Source organism: Onychomys torridus, chromosome 16, assembly GCF_903995425.1.
Source record: "Onychomys torridus chromosome 16, mOncTor1.1, whole genome shotgun sequence".
NCBI classification, from domain to species: Eukaryota; Metazoa; Chordata; class Mammalia; order Rodentia; family Cricetidae; genus Onychomys; species Onychomys torridus.
In genome coordinates this window covers 4,916,962-4,940,755 of record NC_050458.1, presented here as the reverse complement: position 1 = coordinate 4,940,755, position 23,794 = coordinate 4,916,962, and the positions used below count along the sequence as shown (strand labels likewise).

Below are 23,794 nucleotides of genomic sequence, written 5' to 3'. Positions count from 1 at the left end.
AGGTTAAATTGGATGTTTTGATAATAGCCTTAAAATGAAAAACCCCAGAAAACAATCTAAAGTTCACAAGGACACATAGCTGAGGTCAAAAACACAAAGCATCCCAGTTGTTACTACCTGACTCATTTTCTTGCTAGGGTTGGTTGATGGTCAAAGATGATGAATAATTCCTTGAATCCATTTCTGCCCTCCATATCCTGATACAAAAAACCATTGATGAACGGGTGTGCACTCTAAAGCTCTAAAGTACAGCTGACTGATTGTTTTTTATGTATAATGAAGTTCAGGTTTGTGATTCCTCTAAGATTCCTTATGATGTTAACTTTCAAGATAAATAGTGAAACGACAGACTCTTTCTTTGTGACTGCAATATGCAGCCTGCCAGCAAAAGACTTGGCTGAGAAAACTGCAGTTTTACCTGTGGGAACTTAGCGGAATCACTGTATGGGATAAATGTTAGAATGGACAACAGTTTTTAGAGATACTTTGATCTTGAAGAATCCTTGTGGACAACAGTGATTGTTTCTCATGATCTGTAGAATTGTTTTGCTGAAGGGACTTTGCAACCATGCCATGACTTTGGTCACAAGACACCTTAGGCACACCCGAGGCTCTTGTATCATTAAGTATTACACACAATGCATAATAAAGGACTAGAGTCATGGAGGCATGTGATGGTCTCCCACAGTAAGACATGTAAATTAAAGTTAGGGACTTAGGTATGAGGAAATGCTTTATGTAACAATCTATAAATTTGCCTTTGTACAGCTGTTTGGGGTCCAAGCTCAGTCCAGTCCAGTTTAGTCCATCAGAAGAGGTTGGCCCTTCCTGCTATCACATAGGCCTTAAAATTTCATCTTGGCATGCATTCTTTCTTCAACTAACAATGAAAGAACATGGAAGAATAGAGAATAAAGAAGGAAATCATCAAGAGAGAGTGTAAATGTCTTTTTTCCATAACCCCCTCATACAGAAATGTCTAGTATACACAATGCTGTGGATTTCCCTTTGAGCCCTGGCAACAATAGTGTACTTCCAAATTAAATTATTTACTCAACAATTTAACAACAAAGGTAGCCTTTGAACCCAAGCATTGTCTTTTAAAAAAAATCTTAATTTATCTATGTATATGTATGTTCATGCTTAGACAGGTATCCACAGCATACCTCCTGGGGATGAGAGTTACAGGGACTGTGAGCCTCCTAATGTGGGAATGTGGGTGGTGGGAACTGAACTCAGGGCTCCTGCAAGAGCAGTGCATGCTTTTCCCGATGAACTGTCTCACCAGCTCCTGAACCCCAACACTTTCCTCTGTCCCTTTATGTTCAGTAGCACAAAATCAGTTAATGACTGTGTGAAGCAATGAAGAGGATTTGACCCAGGATGCAACTTTTGCCTCTGCACTAGTTTTTTTCCTGACCATTAATTAATGTAGCATTTCCTTGGTGTTGTTCTCTGTGCCCTTCTTTCTAATGAAATAGGCATGCACTCTTGTTTTCCAAAAGAAAACCCTCAGGCCTTCCTCTTCTCTACCCAATGAATGAAAGCCTATCACAACTCTAGTCAATGAATAAAAGCCTATTATAGGGCTACCCATGAATGAAAGCCTATCATAAGTCTACCCATGAATGAAAGTCTATCACAGGTCTACAAATGAATGAAAGCCTACCACAGGTCTACCCAATGAATGAAAGCCTATCATAGGTCTACCCAATGAATAAAACCCTATCACAGGTCTACCCATGAATGAAAGCCTATCACAAGTCTACCCAATGAATGAAAGCCTATCATAGGTCTACCCATGAATGAAAGCCTATCATAGGTCTACCCAATGAATAAAATCCTATTACAGGTCTACCCATGAATGAAAGCCTATCACAAGTCTACACAATGAATGAAAGCCTATCATAAGTCTACCCAATGAATGAAAGCCTATCATAGGTCTACCCATGAATGAAAGCCTATCATAGGTCTACCCACAAATGAAAGCCTATCACAGGTCTACCCATGAATGAAAGCCTACCACAGGTATACCCAATGAATGAAAGCCTATCATAGGTCTACCCATGAATGAAAGCCTATCACAGGTCAAGGCTTTTGTTTTCTGGTCAAGCAAGTGTAGATGGCTTTGTCAAGTTCAGGCATCAATACTCAGTCAAGTATTTGTTGACAACTCCAGAAACAAATCCTAGACTGAGCTGCAAATGCCTGCTTCCCAGATGATTTAGTTATGCCCTCCTCTCTGTTTGTGTCACGGTCTTTCTGTGCTAATGAGTTTGTGAATGTGGTTTAATTAGTGTTTACTGAAAAAATAGCTGCACACAGATCAGTCTTGTGAGAGACTTAGTCAGACTGTTGAGGCAATGTTTTCCCTTGTACAAAACAGCTAATAAGTGAGAAGTACTTAATAAAGGCTGGGAAAGAACTGTAAGTTGGCTTTGAGGAAATAGGGCTTTGTTTCTACAGGAAAAGAAATAATTATTTAAACAGGTAGATTCAAATATTAAAATAGCAATCCCCCCTACTTCCTCAGGCACCAGATGATTGGCATATAACAAAACTGTAATGGTGGCAATCTGATTGGAAACCATGGCAGTGATCTGATTGGATACCATGGCAGTGATCTGATTGGATACCATACCAAAGAGCTGCCATCTACAGAACTCCTAAAAAGAGAATTTGAAATCACTTGTAAATTCCACTAAATGTTTTGGCTCTCTGCAAACCTATGCATTATGTATCGACTCTTGTTCTTGAATTCTGGCCTCAGGCAAATAGCTAATGTAGCAACTAAATGAGAGTTTTAAAATTCTAATACAAACCAGCCTGTATCTTTGGGAAGATTTTTACTTTCCAGGAGAGGGAAGTGAACATTATTGGAATGTTCAGTTTATAAATTTGATCTGTGCTTCATTTGTAAGTTAATTTTTTCTCTGTATAAGTGGGTTTTGCCCAACTTCACATTCACAGGGACCTCCAAACAAGGTCTCCTTGCAGTTGTTCATGCTGACAGAAGGAAAGTCTCATCCTACCCCTCAGAAGGTTGCCTGCTGGGAGCTGAAGAAGAGCCAGCTTTCCTAGTGCAAAACTCAGGTTCTACAGAGGAGTGAGACTGAGTGCCACAGCTAGCCAAGGGGACAGGCTCAGGCATTCTCCCACACAGTAGGGCATCATTAACACGTGTATTGTGTGTTTCAAAATAGCTGGAAAAGAGGCTTTGAATGCTCTCATCACAACAAAATGGCAGATGTTTGAGATGATGCATATGCTAATTAGCCTGACCTGATCACACAGGGCATACATCTGTAAAAACATCACACTGTAAGCCATTTCTGTACAATTATCATGTGTCAATTACAGAAAAAAATAAAACTTGAGAAAGTCAAAACCAACCAGTCAGGAAATTCCTAAGGATCCCTCTCTTTTCCCAATCTGTGGATGCTACAAATGTTTGAGCACCTAGAACCTCAAACGCTGCCCTCTAGGAATTTCTTCTGAGTGAGGGCCTCAGACAGGCAGTTCGATATCAGAGGCCCTGAGACCAAGTTGTAACTCTGTCACCTAGTACACCTAGTGTGACAAACAGCAGGAGAAAGCCAGTCTGCCTCCTGGCAAAGCCTTCTTTTCCAAGTCTATCCTGCATGTCGATCTGGTAATTAGTCGTCTCTCTGTCTACCAGGGAAGTTTTTCCCACTTGTTCCTTTGGCCTTAGTTCACTATATGCCCTGTGGGATGGGCCCTGGAGAGGCAAAGCCAGCCCCACTAAGATCTGCCTGCAGGGCAGACAGCCGAGGGAATTGCCAGGATTAAAACTGGGCTGTATTGTCCTTCAGATAGCCTGTAAAATGCAAAGGCAGAGCCTCTGCTGTGAGATTGGGTGTATCCTGACTGAAGTCCTAGGTAGCACTGACTGTCACCCTGACATAGCCTAGAGTCAATTTGGAGAGGAATTGTCTAGACCAGATTGGCCTGTGGGTGAGGATTGTCTCAATTCCTAATTGATATAGGAGGCCCCAGACCACTATGGGCAGCACCATTCTCTAAGCAGATGGCTTGAGCCTTCAAGCAAGCCAGCAAGCAGCATTCCTTCATGGTGTCTGCTTCACGTTCACGCTTAGGTTCCTTCCCTGGGTTCCCTCCATGATGGACTGTGACCTGTAAGCTGAAACAAATCCTTTCCCACCCTGAGTTGATTGATTTTTTTTTTTTTTTTTTTTTTTTTTTTTGGTCAGAGAACTTTATCACAATCAGAGAAAGGAGACTAAAACACTGCACAGCGGTCTGAAACTCCATGGGTAAAGTCAGGCCCTACTGCTGGTGGGAACTGCACCTCTGCCCCATCCCCCATGAGTGCCTCTCTTCCCTGCACCATCCCATCGCGCTCACTCTTGACCTTCTAACTCCGTATGTCCCTCACTGCCACCACCGCCTCTGTGCACCTAAAGGTTTCCTAAAGAAAAGTCACATCTTACCCTCTTCATCTCCAGAAGCCTGAGAAAAGCCGGACAGACACAAAACAGCCACATGAGTGGAAGCCGGCATTTACAGCCACCCGCCCCATAAAAGGCACCTTCCTCCCCACAGCACTACAAGAAACTAGTAGCACCAGAGTGGAGTGTGCACTCCTGGTTTGCAAACAGAAACAGGAGGCTAGGAAGATGGCTCAGCGGTTAAGAGCACTCTCTGGGCCATCGTGAGGGCCGCGGTTCAGATCCCAGCACCTACGTCAACACTGCAGACCTGGAACCCCAGCTCCGAGAGAGGGGGAGACAGGAGGATTGCTGGGGCTTGCTGCCTGGTGCCCAGCCCAGCCAAGGAAACTGGAACCCCAGATCCATGGAGAGACCCTTTCTCAAAGAAGCAAGCGAAGAAAAGAACATGTAAAGAATATGCGATGCCTGCCTCATTTGGCCTCCACGCAAGCCAGAGGCACACATATATTACACATGAGTAAATAAATATTTTTTCGTGGAAAAATATTAAGAAGTACAAACACTCCTTAATTTATGGTGGGGCTAAGTCCTGCTAAACCCCAGTAAGCTGTAGTATTGTGATTTGTGTTGAAAATGCGTCAAACACATCTCACCTACCCTGCCTCGAGGCATCCCAGACTGCTGGAGAACAAAGCTCTCAGCTGTAGGCCAGGACCCCACATGACAGCCACAGAAAATGTGTAGAATGTGAACAATTTGGCATCAGGTAAAAAGTTTCTAAATACCAAAAATTAATTCAATGGCTGGGGAGATGGCTCAGGGGTTAAAAGCACTTGCTGCTCTTGCGGGGATCCTGATTCAGTTCCCAGCACCCACATGTCAGCTCACAACTGTCTGCAATTCCAGTTTCAGGGGGCCCAATACCTTCTTCTGACCTCCTCGGGCACCAGGCCCACATGGGTACACAGACATACATTATGCAGGCGAAATTCTCAAGCACATAACTAAATCTAACATAATTTTAAACTCAAAATCCTACACATAATGAATCTGAGGTGTTTCTGGCAGAGCTTGCTTGAGTTGTATCACAGGACTTCACTGCAGCATCAGCTCCGTGCACAGACACCATGCTTCCACACCACATGAGGCCAGTGAGGGCTGCCTGAAACAGCTCAGCTAGACTCCTCCTTCTCTATGGTATGAGCTCCAGTGTGTCCGCTCTAGACACAAAGGTTCCTATCACAGTGACAGTGTGATGGTTTCATAGACACCAAAGACTTTTAATGTTTTCCTCTGTCATCTTTCCTCATATTTGTCTGGAATCAGTGTATCTCTGGATTAGATTGAGTTAGGCAAATAAGCACACTCATCTTATTAGTAGGTAATTCTGCAGTTGCCTTTAACAAATGAAAAATATATATGTTTATAAAAGAGCTGTTTTGAAATAATTTCTGGCTTATTGTAAGTAAATGTTTCATTTGCATATCAATTTTATATATTTGTGACCCATATTCACATCAAACTTTTTGATCAAGAAGAGTCACAAGTGGAAGGCCTGCTGAGGAGTATCTGCAGCCTCCTCGTGGACATGCAGCCCACAGAGCTGAGGCTCAGCAGCTGCCATGTAGTTCAGAGAGCACAGAACCAAATATCACTGGCCTGGACAAACCCTAAAATCCAAAATTCAAAAACAGTGCAATTCCTGCTGAATACATATCACTTTTGTGCCATTTTCAAGTTGAAAAAATAGTTAATCTGAAAACTATATATTAGTAACATATTTAAAGAAGCCCCACACACAGTCTGGGAGCACACACACAGAAAAGCTAGCTGTGTTTATCTCGATGATTGGGATTTGGAAGATGCTGGTTTCCTCGCTGGGTCACTGCAGTATTTCACTGTTTGGTTGTGAACATGTGCTACTATTAGGATGAGAAAATACAAGGTTATGTGTCATTTAAAAATTGAGTTTGACCTGTTCCCTAAGCCATAATCATGGAACTTGAAGAACTTTCTGAAACACCTTCTTTACCGTCTACACGCCAAGTGGCCAGTGACTCCCTCCGGATCTAATTAACTAGAGTAGCTAGATGGGGGTTCACAGTGTGTTTCCATTTCCCTTCTTCCTACACTTATCGTGTCCAGAAGTGTGAGAGCCACACTTTACATGGAAGCATACCGACAATGAAACATGCTAAGATCTCTCTCTCTCTCTCTCTCTCTCTCTCTCTCTCTCTCTCTCTCTCTTCTGTTCCTTTAGTTCTACTTACAGGATTTGAAATTAGACCTCTTGAAAATTAGTAAGTCAAAAATGAATTGTCTGTCTCTCTTCCATCTGTCTATCTGACTATCCATCTGCCTACCTGACCATCCATTCCTGACCATCCATTTATCCATCTGACATCCATCCATCCATCCGTCCATCCGTCCATCTATACATACATACATACATTCATACATACATACATACCTATATACATATATACATATATCCCTTGATTTCTGGTTGGTTCTGGCTAACATGATTTTTCTGCATCTTTGATTGGTCTGTTTTCCATCATTTTGTTTAGCTATTAGGCTAGTATAGAGTGTGTTTGCTTTTCTGTCTTCCCAAAGAACAATACCAGGTGATCACATGACCCTGAAGGCTAGCTCTGAAAACTATGATATGTATTTTCTTCTCTCTCTGCAGTTGAATTCTTGCCACCAGGATGGGGAAACAGAACAGCAAGCTGCGCCCTGAAGTCATGCAGGACTTGCTGGAAAGCACAGACTTCACAGAGCATGAGATCCAGGAGTGGTACAAAGGCTTCCTGAGAGACTGCCCCAGTGGACATTTATCAATGGAAGAGTTTAAGAAAATATATGGGAACTTTTTCCCTTATGGGGATGCTTCCAAATTCGCAGAGCATGTCTTCCGCACCTTCGATGCAAATGGAGATGGGACAATAGACTTTCGAGAGTTCATCATAGCCCTGAGTGTGACATCCAGGGGCAAGCTGGAGCAGAAGCTGAAGTGGGCCTTCAGCATGTACGACCTGGACGGCAATGGCTACATCAGCAAGGCCGAGATGCTGGAGATTGTGCAGGTAGAGAGAAGGGTTGGTGGGTGTCACGAGAAAGACTCAAAAGGCTCCAGGGGAGCATGGGACTGGCTTTATAACCTGGTGTGTCACCAGGACAGTGAATTTGGCCCACTCATTGTTTTTCAAAAGTTTGAATTTGCATGCACAAAATTGCACCAAAATCTGCATTGGTTGGAATCTCTTGAAAACTTGGGAGCTCCAGCTAGACAGCCTCCACATTGCCTGTTAGTGGTCCCCTGTGCTTTGGGGTGATTCCCACTCTGCAGAGGGACAGGGCTCTTCTGTTGGCCATTCTTGTTACAATCATCCCATTGATCAATGACAACAACCTACTCAGAAACGGAGTTTGGGGTCATGTCTTCTGAAGCTGTGTTAGTAATGAACCCCTGACTTGGGTGCTGACCTGCATCTTTCAGGGACCAACTCTGTGGCTTTAGTCAAGAGCTAATACAAGATGTGGCTTCACCTGTGAAACAGAACTGCCATGTCATGGGGTTAAGATTAGACATACTTCTCCATGTTAAATGCTGTCTTGGTCAGTGTTCTGTTGCAGTGAAGAGACAGCATGACCAAGGCAGCTCTTACAAAAGAAAGCTTTTAGTTGGGGGCTTGCCTACAGTTTTGGAAAGTTAGTTCATGGTCATCATGACAGGAAGCAGACAGGCATGGCACTGGAGCAGTAGCTGAGAGCTTTACATCCTGATCCACAGGCGGGGGGGGGGGGGGGGGGGGGGGGTCTGGTGTGGGCTTTTGAAACCTCAGAGCCCACCCTCAGTGACACACCTCCTCCAACAAGGCCACATCTTCTAAACTTTCTAAACAGTTCCACTAACTGTAGACCAAGCTTTCAAACATACAGACCTATGGGTGCTGTTCTCGTTCAGACCACCACGAATGCCCAGCCCAGGGGCAGTCACATAGAAAAGATTGTTGTCGTTAATTTACAGCTTTGTAGACTCTTAAACAAAAGCTGGGTCTGGACTCGAAGCTTTGTCCCATCAGAGATGCAGATGCCAAGGGCTTCACTAGATGCCGAGGGCTTCACCATTTTACTTTGAGACATTTGCCTCCCTGAACCACTCAGGGTCAGTTACTGAAGAGAACAGGACCAAGCAGTGGGTGGGATCCAGAGACAAACCTAAGCAGGTAAATTCAGGACTCAGGAGAAGGCTAGGAGGGCTTTGGCTGCAGGCATTATTAAGGACTCGGGGGATAAGCAAGCCAGTGAGCCCCAGCAGCCAGGGCAGTCCAGGCAGGTGAGGGAAGTTCAGTAAGGAGGCATCCAGCAGCAGAGAACAGGGTCAAGAGAGTGGGTTGGGCTAGCTCAGAGGCCACAGTCACCTGGGGTCATCTGGGCAGATGTCCTACTGCGATAGAGCGGCTACCCTGGAAAAATGGTGGGGTGCTGGAGGGGAGGGTCTATTGAGATATAAGAACTCAGAAGCTGGTGGGAAGAGAGTTGGGGCAGAGGACAGCTAGCTGGCTACCTCAGGGAATGTGACAGAGGAACCGGACAGGGCTGGAAGACCAGCTGTGGCTGAACCAAGGATGGAGGGCGGAGCCTGCAGGGGTGGTACAGGGACAGCACAAGCACTGGGAACATGCACAAGCAGGGGTCTCAGCTGACGCGGCCTCTCCCAGGACGATCTCCGAGCTCTGCCAAGCACGTCTCTTTTCTGACTGGCCACCAGTGGCTTTCCCTTCACCAGAGGGTAATGATATAAAAAAGTCATATCAAAAGAATCCCGCAACGATGTAGGTCTTAGAGAAATACAGGCTGTCTCCCCTCCCCCCTTCCCTGCAGAGAAAGGACATCTGATGTAAAGGATGGGCAGATAGAGGGCTTGGCAAATGTGCTGGAGAGACAGTTCAGCAGTTAAGAGCACTGGCTGTTCTTCCAGACAACCTGGGGTCAATTCCCAGCACCCACACGGTGGTTCACAACTGCCTGTAACTCCAGTCACAGGAGACACAACGTCCTCGTTTGGACTCCACAGGCATTGCAAGCACAGGACATGCAAGTAAAACACCCTCACCCATACAGTAAAATAAATATATTAAGAGAAAATCATTCACTGTTCCATCCTACCCACAAAGAAAATCACTACTGATAATTTTTTAAATGACGTGTTTCCTGGTCCTCTTAACATGCATTTAAAATATCCAATTAATTCCATAAAGTATATGTAACTTTCTATCTTGCCATTTTCATCTAGCATAGTAACACAAATATCCTGTGTTCATAAAGGTGTCTTATAAAAATGTTTAATAAAGCTAGTCAATGGCTGCATAGTAATCCTATAGTATGTTTAATAAAGCTAGTCAATGACTGCATAGCAATCCTATAGTATGTTATAATCACTTAATTTTCACGGCTACTTAAGCCACTTTCAGTTTTCATTATTAGACAAAATAGTTCATCTTTTAAAAATAAATCAGTAGGGCTGGAGAGATGGCGCAGAGGCTAAGAGCACTGGCTGCTCTTCCAGGTCCTGAGCTCAATTCCCAGCACCCACATGGTGGCTCACCACCACCTGTAATGAGATCTGGCACCCTCTTCTGTATACATAATAAATCTTTAAAAAATAAAAATAAAATAAATCGGTAGTCTTTCTATATAAAGTTTTTTTTTTATTTACAGGGTTATTTTCTTAGACTGGGCATGAGCATTTCTAAGATTTCTTGATACATCTTATCAAAGTATTCTTCCTAATGCCCCCACAAGCATATGCAGGACATCTCCATATCATTTTACATCTTGGATTTTCCTTAATCTTTGCTAGTTAAACAAAAATTAAAATTCCAAAGCCGTTCACAGTGCTAGATTTCTGATACAGTGACAAATGCCTAAATCAATTGACTTACAATTTTGGAGATTTCAGTCAAATCTGTGAGTTTGGGTCTGTGGCTGGCATCACATCAGGGTCAGGAATGTGAGGCAGAGAAAAACCATTCACTTCATGGCCAGAAAACAAGAGGAAAAGACTGAGGTCCCACAGTTCCCTTTGGGGACTCACCCCCAATTACCTGAGGACATCCCCAACAGGTCCCATGTAGTAGTGACTCCACCTCCTTTCAGTGATGCACAGGCTCAGGACCGGACCTTTGGACACAGGGCTCTGGGGCACATAAGCTGCAGCTGTATCTTGCATCCTTACTAGGCTTCTTGGCTGTTGTGTTCTGTTTGCTTATTTGGTGCTGAGAACAGAACACAGGGCTCCATGGGTCCTGGGCAGCCACAGTCACGGACCTGCACCTTATCTCTTCCTGCTGTGTTCCGTGTCCTTTCCCTCTCAGAGGGCTGCCTTGAAGAGTGCAAAGGGCTGAGCCTGTTCTCACTTTGGACAAAATTCTTCCTAAGTGGAATCTGAAACAGAACCTCCCATGAGCCACAGTGTTACCCCTGACAGAGTTTTGCAGCTGCTGTTGATGAACTTGTAGATACTAAGACTGGAAGGGACCTTCAAAGACTTTTGGAAACAGAGACTCAGCTAGGACTTTCCTGCTGACCACAACTCAGCAGGGACCCTGGCAAGGGGAACAGTATTCAGGAAAGACATTGTCCCTGTGCTTGGAATGGGGTTTGGAAGAGAAAGTGGGGAAACTGAGGGACATGCAGAGGATGCCAGCAGATACCTGGACCCTGGGAGGGTCTCCCGCCATGGTCAGCATGGAACATAAAGCCTGGTAAACCGTGAAGATGTGCTGAACCTGACAGAGGCATGCTCCTCATTGTGAAGTACTCCAGGTCATTCCCAGGCCTTTGTGAGTGTCCAAATCTGAACTGTAAGAGCACACCTGCCTTCAGACATGCCTGTGTAATCATGAGGTTCTTATGAAGCCTGCAATGGAAGACTCAAATGTCCTCAACCATTTTATACGCCCCATACCCTAATGTTAGTATTCATGATTGCAAATACCACAGGCACCCTGGAGTGACTTCAGATCATCAAAGAGATTAAATTTCAAACCGTTTTCAGACCAGGGGTACTTTGCAAGCTGGTAATTCACGTATTCCATCACATTCTTATGCTAATCCCCATTTTCAATTATTCGGGATGAATTGGAATTTAGTGTCAGATCTCACGGAGCTCCACATTCTATTTTTTTAATCTTTTGTTCCCTCCTCTTTTGAAGGCCCTGTCACTGTCACAGGAAGCCCCTTGGGGGGATGTTCCTGGCTTTGTCCTGGCTGGTCCGCACCATTTAGGAAAACATTCATTTACTTACTCAGAGCAGTTACTGTCTGTGAGTTTCCGTGCTGAGCTTGGGTAAACAGCTGTTAGGAAGCAGCGAGGCGGGACCAGCTGTGGCCAGGAGCACCATAAACAAACTCAGGGTCTAAGCTCTAAAGTGACATTTGTAGCTTAGTAGCATGCTCTGAATGTAGCTTCCTAGCTGAATCCTCATCCTTCAAGACTCAACAATTGAAGCCCTTTAGTGGGGGAGGGCAAATTTATGGTCGTCTACAAACACTGACGACTAGCCAGGATGTAAACCAGGAGGAAAATGAGTCTGTAAGTGGACTTTGCATGGGCAAGGGGGGAGAAAAGCCCTTCAGAAGTCATCCATTTGTTGTACTCTGATATTGCCTGTGGCTTGGTTTCAGTAATCACAGAACACCATTTGTGACAAAAAGCTAGAATTCATTATATCTCCTGACATTGGTAGGGATGATTAGAATGTACCACACTGCTCTGAATTCTGTGTGGTGCTGAAGCAGGCTGAATTAGCCTCCTATGGCTGCTACAACAAGGAGCATTAAACCTCACGGCTTATAAGCCTACAAATTTATCGTCTTTTAGTTCTGAAAGTCTGGCCTCAGTTTCACTGGACTAAAATTAAGGTGTCCTGAGGGCTGTGTCCCCTTCTGGAGCCATTTGGAGAAAAGATTTCTTCTCTTCCCCAGTTTCTAGAAGATGTTTCCTAGGCCTTGTCTCTGCTCATTCACCTCAAAGCCAGCTGCGGCAGACTCACACTGTGGGTGCAGTGACTCTGCTTTTCTCTTCCGTTCATGCATTCATTCATGCAGCTATGAATATTAATAGTCAGTTCCATGTGTGGGCTCTAGGGGCATCCTCCCGTCTCCATACTGATTCAACCAGTTTTGTGAGATCTCTTTACTATATAGGGTAAGCCAGCTCTAAGCTCCAGGGGTTAGGACGTGGACATACATGGGGGAGCCCTGCTCAGTCCACCACACACACTGGAGTATAGTTCTTTTTAAAGAAAACTGTGAATTTTCACTATTTTTGATGTACCATCATCTGGATAAACAAGCAAAACCATTTGCGGATTTGGTTTAGAGCATTACATGAACTTTTTCTTCTACATTTACGTGCTGATTTCCTTTTAGTGACAAATTTAGGATCATGATTTAGACTGGTTTTTATTATTGTACTGAAGCACTTTCTCAGGAGCCTTAAAGCATGTTGGAACTGTAACCTTTCCTCCATCACACACTAGATTCTCTCCTCTCAATGGGAACACAGTCTGCCCGTTACTTTATGAGGAAGGAGAATTCTTTCTGCCCTTAATAGTTCCAACTCCCTGCCCTGCTGGAGGCAATCTGAATTCCTCACACCTGTCATAGCACAGGCTGAGTCTAAGAAAGGAGCTAAGTAATCAACAGAGGCACCACCAAATCTCCCGAGGGTGCCTAGAGCTTCTTGGAGCTGTGGGAGATAGAAGCTACACTCTGGGGATCAGCACACATCATTCAATGAGATGGGACTCCCTTCTGTTCTCAGAAAGTCACTAAGCAAGACTCTTGCAAGGCCAGTGAAGAGCAGGACTGTCATTAGTTAGATGTGCAGGTGCTAGGCTGCATCAGCCTTAGAACTGAATGTGAAGGACAAGCTTGTCACCTATACCCAAAGCAAAGATGAAAAGTAGGCACTTGAGTAAAGTGGGCCAATAACCCCTTCTTTTTAAATATTTCCAGTCTCCCTTACCCTTCTCTCCCATCTATTATTGGTACCTTGCAGGTCACTTAAGAAAAATTTAACCATGACTCTGCTTTCACAGTTAGACAGTAGGATGAATAAACCATCTAGTTCCCTCTGGAGTGATGGTGGTATGTTTTTGTTTTTCAAAACTTTGGTCTGTAGACCTGTGGTATCCATCAGCTTTAGAATATTGTTAGTAATTATGCTTTTGAATCTTTCCAGTTCCTCCTTCTCTGGGCTCCTCTGTCTTTAATTGCATATGTGCTGCACAGCCCAAAGGCCACGTACAGGCCTCTAGTGTCCTGCTGCATTGTGGATGTTGGTTTTCTCCTTTCTGTCTTGGGTGGCTTAGCCGCCTGTCTGCATCAGTGTTCTCTTCACGGGGAGATCTAATTTACCATCAATCTCACTCGGTGTATTTTCCACCTCAAACACTGCAGCTTTTGTTGCTAGAAATTTGATCTGGGTCTTCCTAATGGCTTCCCTGTCTATTTTGGGGACACATGAAGCACAGTTTTGAAACTGTTTCAATGGCCCTTCGGCTAATTATAACATCTATGTCAGTTCTAGGTCACTTGATGGATTTTTTCCTCCTCCTGTATGGTATGATAGTGTTTCCTTGTGTGACTGCTAATTTTTTATTGGGCACTAGACATTGTGAATTTTACCCTTGAGAATTGGATATTTTTTAAATATAAATATCCTTATGCTTTGTTCTGAGTGTAGTTAAGTTGCTTGGATACAGCTTGAACTTTCCAGATCTTGCTTTTAAAACTTGATAGGTGACACAGAGCAGGGATCATCTGGGACTAATTCCCCACTACTGAGGTAAGACCTTTCAAAGTAGACAGGAACGCACAAATCAGGAGGGTTTCTGTGGATGGTGAAAACAGACACTGTTCTTGACTTTGGGCCAAACGCTCTCCCTACCCACCCTTTCACTTGCTTCTTTTGACCTCATTTTTGGTAGTTCTCATCCGTCTGTGTAGGGACTCAGCTGAACACCCACAGAGACTGATGACAGCTCTCTGGAGTTCTCTCTGTGTGGCACTCCCCTTTTATCGACCCTTGAACACCAAGCACTTTGATCTGTCCAGCTTCTTAATTCTGTCCACCCATCAGTGAATCTATCAAGCTCCAGGGAGGTCCCTCCTGCAGCTGTGGACACTGCCACAGCGTCACAATGGAGCTGTCCAGGGCTTGCTTACCACTTCCGTTTCTAGTTCCTCGGGAATTACTGTCCTTGTCTGCCTAATTTACAGGGTCTTATAAGCTGTGGTTCTACGTGTATTGTCTTTTTAAGATTAACTGTATTCTTTAACCTTTTCATATTTGTGAATAATCCATTCTGATTACTCTCACCCCTTAATCCCCTCATTTCCTTCCCATTCTCACCCCCCACTCAAGTTATTTTCCCACAACCATGTCTTTTTCTTTTGTCTTGTGACCCAAAGAGTTTAATCAGTACCATCAAGTGGCATGTATTGTTTTAGGATTTTGTTGTTGATGAATAGCTGAGTCTTGAGGTAGATTGATTCCCAATTTTCTTGGAAACTGCCATATTGATTTTCAAAGTGACTATACAAGTTTGCATTCCTACCAGCAATGGAGGAGTGTACCCTTTTCTCCATATTCTCTTTAACATAAGCTGTCATTTGTGGTTTTGATCTTAGACATTCTGACAAGTTAAAGATGGAATCTCAGAGTCATTTTGATCTGCATTTCCCTGATGGCTAAGGATGTTGAACATTTTTTAAGTGATTCTCAGCCATTTGAGATTCTTCTGTTGAGAATTCTCTGTTTAGATCTGTACCCCATTATTAAATTGGATTATTTAGTTTGTTGCTGTCTAGTTTCTTGAATTCTTTAAATAGTTTGGATATCAGCCCTCTGTCAGATGTGAGATTGGTGAAGATCTTTTCCCATTCTGTAGGCTGTTGTTTTGTCTTATTGACAGTGTCCTTTGCCTTACAGAAGCTTTTCAATTTCAAGAGGTCCCGTTTATTGTCAGTCTTAGTGCCTGTGGATTGGTGTTCTGTTCAGGAAGTGGTCTCCTGTGTCAATGCGTTCAAGGCTATTTCCCATGTTCTCTTCTATCAGGTTCAATGCATTTATGTTGAGGTCTTTGATCCACTTGGACTTGAGTTCTGTGCAGGATGATAAGTGTGGATCTATTTACATTCTTCTACATGCAGACATCCAATTAGATCAACACCATTTGTTAAAGATTTTTCTTTTTTCCATTGTATAATTTTGGCTTCTTTGTCAAAACTCAAGTGTCCATAGGTCTGTAGATTTACATCTAAGTCTTCAGTTCGATTCCATTGATCAACCTGTCTGTTCGCCATTACCATGCTGTTTTTACTACTATTGCTACTGTAGGATAGCTTGAAATCAGGGATGGTAATGTCTCTGGAAGTTTTTATTGTACAGGATTATTTTAGCTATCTTGAGTCTTTTGTTTTTTCATATGAAGTTAGGTATTGTTCTTTCAAGGTCTGTAAAGAATTGTGTTGGAATTTGACTGGAATTACATCAAATCTGTAGATTGCTTCTGGTAAAATGGCCATTTTTACTATGTTAATCCTACCAATCTATGAACATGGGAGATCTTTCCATTTCCTAATATATTCTCAATTTCTTTCTTCAAAGATTTGACGTTCTTGTCACACAGGTATCCTTGGTTAAAGTTACCCCAATGTATTTTATGTTATTTGTGGCTACTGTAAAAGGTATTGCTTCCCTGATTTCTTTCCCAGCCCATTTATCATTTGTTTATAGGAGGTCTAATTTTTTTTTCATTTTTTTTTTAGTTAATTTTGATTCCAGGATAGTCACTGAAGGTATTTATCAGCTGTAGGAGTTCCCTGGTAGAGTTTTTGGGGTCATTTATGTATATTATTATATCATCTGCAAATATTAATAATTTGACTTCTTCCTTTCCAATTTCTATCCCCTGATCTCCTTAATTATCTTATTCTTCTAGCTAAAACTTCAACTACTATACTGAATAGATATGGAGAAAGTGGACAGCCTTTTCTTGGTCCTGATTTTAGCAGAATTGCTTTGAGTTCTCTCTAATTTTATGTTAGCTATTGGCTTGCTATATATTATTTTTATTATGTTTAGGCATGTCCCTTATATCCCTGATCTCTCTAAGACTTTTATAATAAAGGGGTGTTGAATTTTGTCAAAGGCCTTTTTGGCATCTAATGAGATGATCACGATATTTTTTCAGTTTGTTTATATGGTGGATTACATTGACAGATTTTCATATGTTGAACCATCCCTGTGTTTTTGAGATGAAGCCCACTCAATCATGGTGCATGATCTTTTTGATGTGTTCTTAGTTTCAGTTTCCGAGTATTTTATTAAATTTTTTGCTTCAATGTTCATGAGGGAAATTGCTCTGTAATTCTCTTTCTTTGTTAAGTCTTTGTGTGGTTTGGGTATTAGGGAGACTGTGGCCTCGTAAAATGAATTTGGCAATGTTCCTTCTGTTTCTATTTTATGGAATAATTTGAGGAGTATTGTTATTAGCTCTTCTTTGAAAGTCTGTTAGAATTATGTGCTAAAAACACCTGGCCCTGGGCTTTTCTGGTTGGGAGACTTAGTGACTGCTTCTATTTCCTTGGGGGTTATAGTCTATTTAAATAGTTATCTGATGTTGGTTTAACTTTAGTATGTGGTACCCATTCAGAAAATTATCCATTTCTTTTAGATTTTCCAATTTTGTGGAGTACAGGTTTTTAAAGTATGACCTGATGATTCTCTGGATTTTCTCAGTGTCTGTTGTTATGTCCCCCTTTTCATTTCTGATTTTGTTAATTTGGAAATTCTGTCTCTGGCTTTTAGTTAATTTGGATAAGGTTTGTCTATCTTGTTGATTTTCTTGAAGAACCAACACTTTGTTCCATTGATTCTTTGTATTTTTCTCTTTGTGTTTATTGTATTGATTTAGCCCCTGAGTTTAATTATTTCCTGCCATCCACTCCTCTTGGGTGCATTTGCTTCTTTTGTTCTAGAGCTTTCTGGTGTGCTGTTGAGTTGATAGTATGAGATCTCTCTAATTTCTTTATGAAGGAAGGCATTTAGTACTATGAACTTTCCTCTTAGCACTGCTTTCAATGTGTCCCATAAGTTTGGGTATGTTGTGCCTTCATTTTCATTGAGTTCTAAGAAGACTTTAATTTCTTTATTTTCTCTTTGACCCAGTGATAATTCAGTAGAGAGTTGTTCAGTTTCCATGAGTTTGTAGGCTTTCTGTAGTTTCTGTTATTTTTGAAACCCAGCTTTATTCCATAATGGTCTGATAGAAGGTACAGTAGATTACTTCAATTTTCCTGTATCTGTTGAGGCTTGCTTTGTGATCAAATATGTAGTCGGTTTTGGAGAAGGTTTCACACATGGTGCTGAGAAGAAAGTATATTCTTTTGTGTTTGGGTGAACTGTTTGGTAGATGTCTATTAAGTCCCTTTGAGTCGTAATGTCAGTTAGTTCTGTTGTTTCTCTGTTTAGTTTCTGTCTGGCAGACCTGTCCATTGGTGAGAGTAAGGTGGCAAAGTCTCCCACTTTTTTTTTTTAATTTTTATTTTTTTGGTGCCTTTCCTGGATCTCACTTTGTAGCCCAGGCTGGTCTCGAACTCACAGAGATCCACCTGGCTCTGCCTCCCTAGTGCTGGGATTAAAGGTGTCTCCCACTATTAATGTATGGAGTTTGATGTGTGATTTAAGCTTTAGTAATGTTTCTTTACAAATGTTGGTAGTCTTTTATTTGGAGCATAGATATTCAGAATTGAGACACCATCCTGGTAGATTTTCCCTTTGATGAATATGAAGTGTCCTTCCCCATCTCTGTGATTAATTTTGGTTGGAAATCTACTTTATTAGATATTAGAACCACTGCATCAGCTTGCTTCTTGGGTCCATTTGCTTGGAAAATTTTTCCAACCCTTTAATCTGAGGTAATGTTTATCTTTGGTGTTGAGGTGTGTTTCTTGTATGCAGCAGAAGGATGGATCTTGTTTTCATATCCATTCTGTTAGCCTGTGTCTTTTTATTGGTGAATTGAGTCCATTGATATTGAGAGATACTAATGACCAGTGATTGTTGATTCCTGTTATTTTATTGGTGGTGGTACTGATGTGTGTGTGTGTGTGTGTGTGTGTGTGTGTGTGTGTGTGTGTGTCCTTTCTTTGGATTTTGTTGGTGTGAGATTATCTATCTATTGACTGTGTTTTCACCAGTGTAGTTAACTTTGTAGGGTCAGAGTTTCCCTTCTAGTACCTTCTGTAGGACTGGACTTGTGAATAGGTATTGTTTCAATTTGATGTTTTCATGAAATATCTTGTTTTCTGCATCCATGGTGATGAAAGTTTTGCTGGGTACAGTACTCTGGGCTGGCATCCTTGGTCTCTTAGAGTCTGCAGCACATCTGTCCAAATCCTTCTGGCTTTTAGGATCTCTATTGAGAAGTGGGGTGTAATTCTAATAGGTCCATCTTCTGTTTGTTACTTGGCCTTTTTTCCTTACAGCTTTTAATATTCTTTTTGTTGTTGTTGTTGTTGTGTGTATGTTTAGTGTTTTGATTATTATGTGACACAAGGTCTTTCTTTTCTGATCCAATTTATTTGGTGTTCTGAAGGCTTCTTGTACCTTTATAGGCATGTTCTTCTTTAGGTTAGGAAAACTTTCTTCTATGATTTTGTTAAGTATATTTTCTGGGTTTTTGAGCTGTGATTCTCCTTCTTCTATTCCTGTTATTCTTAGGTTTTATCATTTCATAGTGTCTTGGATTTCCTGGATGTTTTGTGTTTTGTGTGAGAAGTTTTTTAGATTTCCTTTGACAGATAAATCTATTTCTTCTATAGTATCTTCAACACCTGAGATTCTCTTCCATCCCTTGCATTGTTGGTGATGCTTGCATCTGTAGTTTGTGTTTGCTTACCTAGATTTTCCATTTCCAGAATCCCCTCAGTTTGTGGATTTTTTTTAATTGCTTCTATTTCACTTTTCAGGTCTTGGATAGTTTTCTTCTGCTGTTTGCTTTTTCTTGGCTTTCTTGGCATTCTTTAAGGGACTGATTGATTTCCTCCAAGTCTTTGGTTGTCTACACCTCTGTTTCTTTAAGGGATCTTTTTTTCATTTCCTCTTTAAGGACCCCTATCATCTTCATAAAATTGGTGTTAAGGTCTTTTTGTATGTGTGCTTTGGCTGTGTTGGAATATTCAGGTCTTGCTATAGTAGAATAGCTGAGCTTTGGTGGGGCCATATTGCCCTGGCTGTTGTTGATTGTCTTCTTATACTGGTGTTTAGGCATCTGGTTTGGGGATTACCGGGTCTAGGTGCTGATTTCCGAGTTTGTCTTCATTGGATGGGTGTTTTGCTCCTTGGTTTCTGTTTCCTTTTTGGTCTTCTAGTCTTTGTGGCCGGGATTTCACTGGCCAATGTGACCTCTGATCCAGTAGGGAATATCTGTCCAAGTCGGGAGCTGGCCTTTAGTGCAGCAGGGGTCTCTGTTCTTTTGACTGGTATGGCCCCCACTGGAGCAGCAGGAGCCCCTGGGGTTGGGGTCAGGGCCTGGCCTCAGGCTGTTCTTCTGACTGTGTGGCTTGCACGTGAGCAGAGGGAGCCCCCTGGGCAGGGGCAGGACCCAGAAGCAGCACAGGTGATAAGGTGGAGGGCAAGGGCTGAGATGGGCCTTGGGAACAGAATCTAGAGAGTGAGGCAGCTGGCTGTCAGGCAGGTCACTGACCTGTTCTTTTGACTGCTGACCTGCTCCTAAGCAGCTGGCAGAAGTCAGTAGGGTGGAGCAAGGTGCTGGGCTCTTTTAAACAGTAAGCTATTGTGTAGGAAGCATGAATCAGTGTATGAATCTGCTGTTTATGATCTTCAAGGAGCTCAGGCTCACAAAGGGGAAAAAAAATACAAAGTGGATTCACACCCTACCTTTAGGAGAAAAACTTACAGGGTCAGTCACAGTTCCTGGTGTGTGGTACTCACACAGAAATTGATGAATGGGTGAGTGGGTGATAAATGAATGGGAACTGGGAATGGTGGCCAGATCATCAACTAAGAACAGAGACTTGCGTGACGGAGCAGCCAGTGTCTGTGCAGGGGCTTCCAAATCTGCCACTCCTTAAACTTGTCCACAGTGCTAGATCCGCATCGGGTCCACAGGGAGAGGCTACTGGCAGCTGTTGGCAGATTCCGAACCTTAGGGGCTTTTCCATGAGTGTTAAATTCACATTTACAGAGGCAGAGAGAAGTGGAAGAGGGAGACGGAGACAAAACTCTGAGGACAGAGAAGCAGAATAGGAGAAAAGTGAGGGAAGGGATCCAAGAGAGGGCAGCTGGGTGGGGACAGTCACCGGCGGACACAATCTCAACCAAGGCTATGTAAGACTGTGCAGCAGCACCAACAGAGGCTTGATGATAGCCAGGCGTGACTGCCAGTCACAGAGGACAGTGTCCTGGAGTGAAATGATCCCAGAGAGGATGCATGGAGCCATTTGTTCATGCAGAGGAAGGCGATCACCCACTGAGGTGGGAGGAAAGGAGCACTTATGTGACGTCCTGCAGGACAGTCACATTTCCATCTGTCCTTAATACATGAGTAGGGGTTGGGGGTTGAACACTCAGATGAGAAAGGAATATGAATGAAGCGACTGGTCTAGGAAACCCAGTTGTGAACATATTGACCAAGTTGGTGGGAACTGTCAGTGGCACCAGGAGAGCATCTCCCAAGATGCTCCTGGGTCCAGTCATAAACACCAGCCAGGATGCAACCTCCAGAGGCAAAACAGACTCAGCAGAGGAACAAGCAGGTCCGGAAGAGATCATGGGTCTGCTAAGTCTTCTGAAACAATAAACCCTCCTTTGTCTATAAATAGTCCTCAACTAACACCTCTTCAACCCCGGAGGTGGGCTGACACGCGCCCTGAAGGAAGCTGTGCTGGGTGAACTGACAGGGGGCAGGGTCCAGATACTGCGCTGTTAGTGCTGAGGTCAGGTATGGACCACACTGCTGGTGCTGCCCTGACAGTCCTGAGCTTAGGAACTCATAAAGATGCTCCAAGTCCGGTGTGCGTGTGTGATGTATGTGTGTGTAGTGTGATGTGTGTGTATGGTGGGATATGTGTTCGTGGTGTGGTGTGCGTCTTGTGGTATATGTATGTGTGTGTGCTTTATGGTGTGGTGTGTGTGTAGTATGGTGTGTGTATGTGATGGGGTGTGCATGTGTGGTGTGATATGTATGATAAGATGTGTGTGGTATGATTTGTGTGTGTGTGGTGTGATATGTGTGTGGTGTGGTGTGGTGTGTGTGGTGTGATGTGTGTGTGTGTTGTGGTATATGTATGTGTTTTATTGTGTGGTGTGTGCGGTATGTATGGTGTAGTGTGTATGTGGGGGTATGTGTGTGTGTTTTGTGCTGTGGTGTGTGCGGTGTGTATGGTGTAGTGTGTATGTGGTGTGTGTGTGTGTGTGTGTGTGTGTGTGTGTGTGTGTTGCCACTGGTTCCATCTTGCCTTGGTCTGAAGTTCACTGGAAAGCTTGGAGATCTCAGAGCCTCTGCTTTCCCACTTTTAAACGATCCCCACCACCTCTGTGGCCAACAGCTTGGTGTAGTACTACACCCATCGTACAGACCATGACACTGAGGGAGGCTTGAGAGAACCAGCTGGCTGGGTGTGTGGGGGGGGGAGGACTAACCCTGACTCTGTTCTTGCCTCCAAGGGGCACATTGGTGAGCATGTTTCAGGAGAGCTGGCCATGACTGAGTTTACCCAGTGACAGCCATCACCCTAAACAGGGCCACGGTGCTGGCCTTGACTTTCCTGGGGTGACTCACTGTGGGGTGGCCTTGGAGTTCAGCAAGGGCTGTGACCATGCTTCTGGCAGACATGGGAGTCTGAGGGATGGAATCTGCCCGAGGAAACTCTGCTGGGTGAATCTTCTTCATCCTTATGCACTGACTGGGATTAGACCATGTCTGCAATATTTTAGATATTTCTGACAGGGTTGATCCTAAACAAGAATATAGAGCAAGAAATATAGCCCTTAATGCCACCTTTGCCCTCCCCGCCCCGCACTCCCTCTTTTTCTTGGTTGTCTTTCTTCCCCTGTTTTTCCCAGTTGCTCTGTTTCATATAGAACTCCAGAAACTTCTGGAACTTTCTGGAAAAATCTACCTTTTCTTACACTTTCCTCCCCTCCCCCTGCCCCATGACTGAGGTGACCAAAGTGAATCTGATTAAGAAGTCATGATCTGAAGATGGAAACAATGACTTCTCTTACTCTTCCCAAATACATACTTTGTATTTTGATGGATGAGGCTCCCACAAGTGTTTCCCAGCCATTTGCAAAAGGCTGTGGGTGGTGAGGGACACATCCACTTCCACTTCCAGTCTTTAGTTGAATCATTTTTCTCCTGTCATATTTCACAGATGGACTCGGTCTGTCTCACCCTGAGATGGCAATGTTATCGTAACCCCAAACTGACAGCACCCCGTCTCCCTCTCCCAGCTACTGGGATCTTCAGCAAAAGTGAGCCGCTAGCCACATACTGCAGGGGAGAGCAATGCTGGATGGTCGAGGCGACTGATAATGATTGCCTGAGAGGAGATAATGGCATGCCCCACAGACTTTCAGGTGTCTGTCATCCTCAAGGGGCCGGGGTCATGACCACCATAGGCTCTACTTGTCTCTAAGCCTGGGACAGTCATCTCTAGTGTGAGACACAGCAACATTCAACAGCGCTTGTTAGGAGCCCCGCCCTCTCACAAGCACTGCTCAGAGGTTAACACAACTGCTGGGAACTCCTTTATACATTACCACAGCAGAAGCGGCCTTTGTGGGCTTTCTGCCAGTTGACACTGCAGTGAGCATCACTGGTGGAAAGCAAGTCCTGCTGGCCTTGCTTCTACCAGGGGCTACACATCCTGTCCTGTCACAAAGCCCAGGAGCAGATCTGGCTCCCCCAGCACACAGGAACCTTCACTCTGGCAGCTGACACAGGGTAGAACCATGTTTCCATCTCACCACCCTGTTGCTTGTGTCCCTAGGCTATCTACAAAATGGTTTCCTCTGTCATGAAAATGCCTGAAGATGAATCAACACCAGAGAAAAGGACAGAAAAGATCTTCCGCCAGATGGACACCAACAGAGACGGTAGGAGGCTGAAGGGCTTTGCTTGTGCCAACCTGCTGGTGGAATCCAGGCAGAGCCACTCCACTATGGACAGAATGTCAGCCACAGGGACTGACATAAAGTGCTCTGTAAGAGCCACCTATCCTGGGCTGGATGGAACTGAAGCTGGTAGACCCTG

The 23,794-nt window shown here is 43.6% G+C and overlaps 1 protein-coding gene across 3 annotated transcripts in view; it reads left to right on the top strand.

Annotated features, from left to right (window-relative positions):
- Ncald (neurocalcin delta) overlaps nucleotides 1–23,794 on the top strand; it is a 180,014-nt gene that overhangs the window by 152,103 nt on the left and 4,117 nt on the right. For 2 of the 3 annotated variants that reach the window (XM_036208390.1, XM_036208389.1), the window contains exons 2-3: nucleotides 7,126–7,522; nucleotides 23,532–23,637. In XM_036208390.1, the coding sequence (XP_036064283.1) occupies nucleotides 7,145–7,522; nucleotides 23,532–23,637 (484 nt within the window). In that variant the 5' untranslated portion in view covers nucleotides 7,126–7,144. Of the gene's footprint in view, nucleotides 1–6,693; nucleotides 6,734–7,125; nucleotides 7,523–23,531; nucleotides 23,638–23,794 lie in introns of those variants that run through there. The other variant, XM_036208391.1, reaches the window with a different exon arrangement.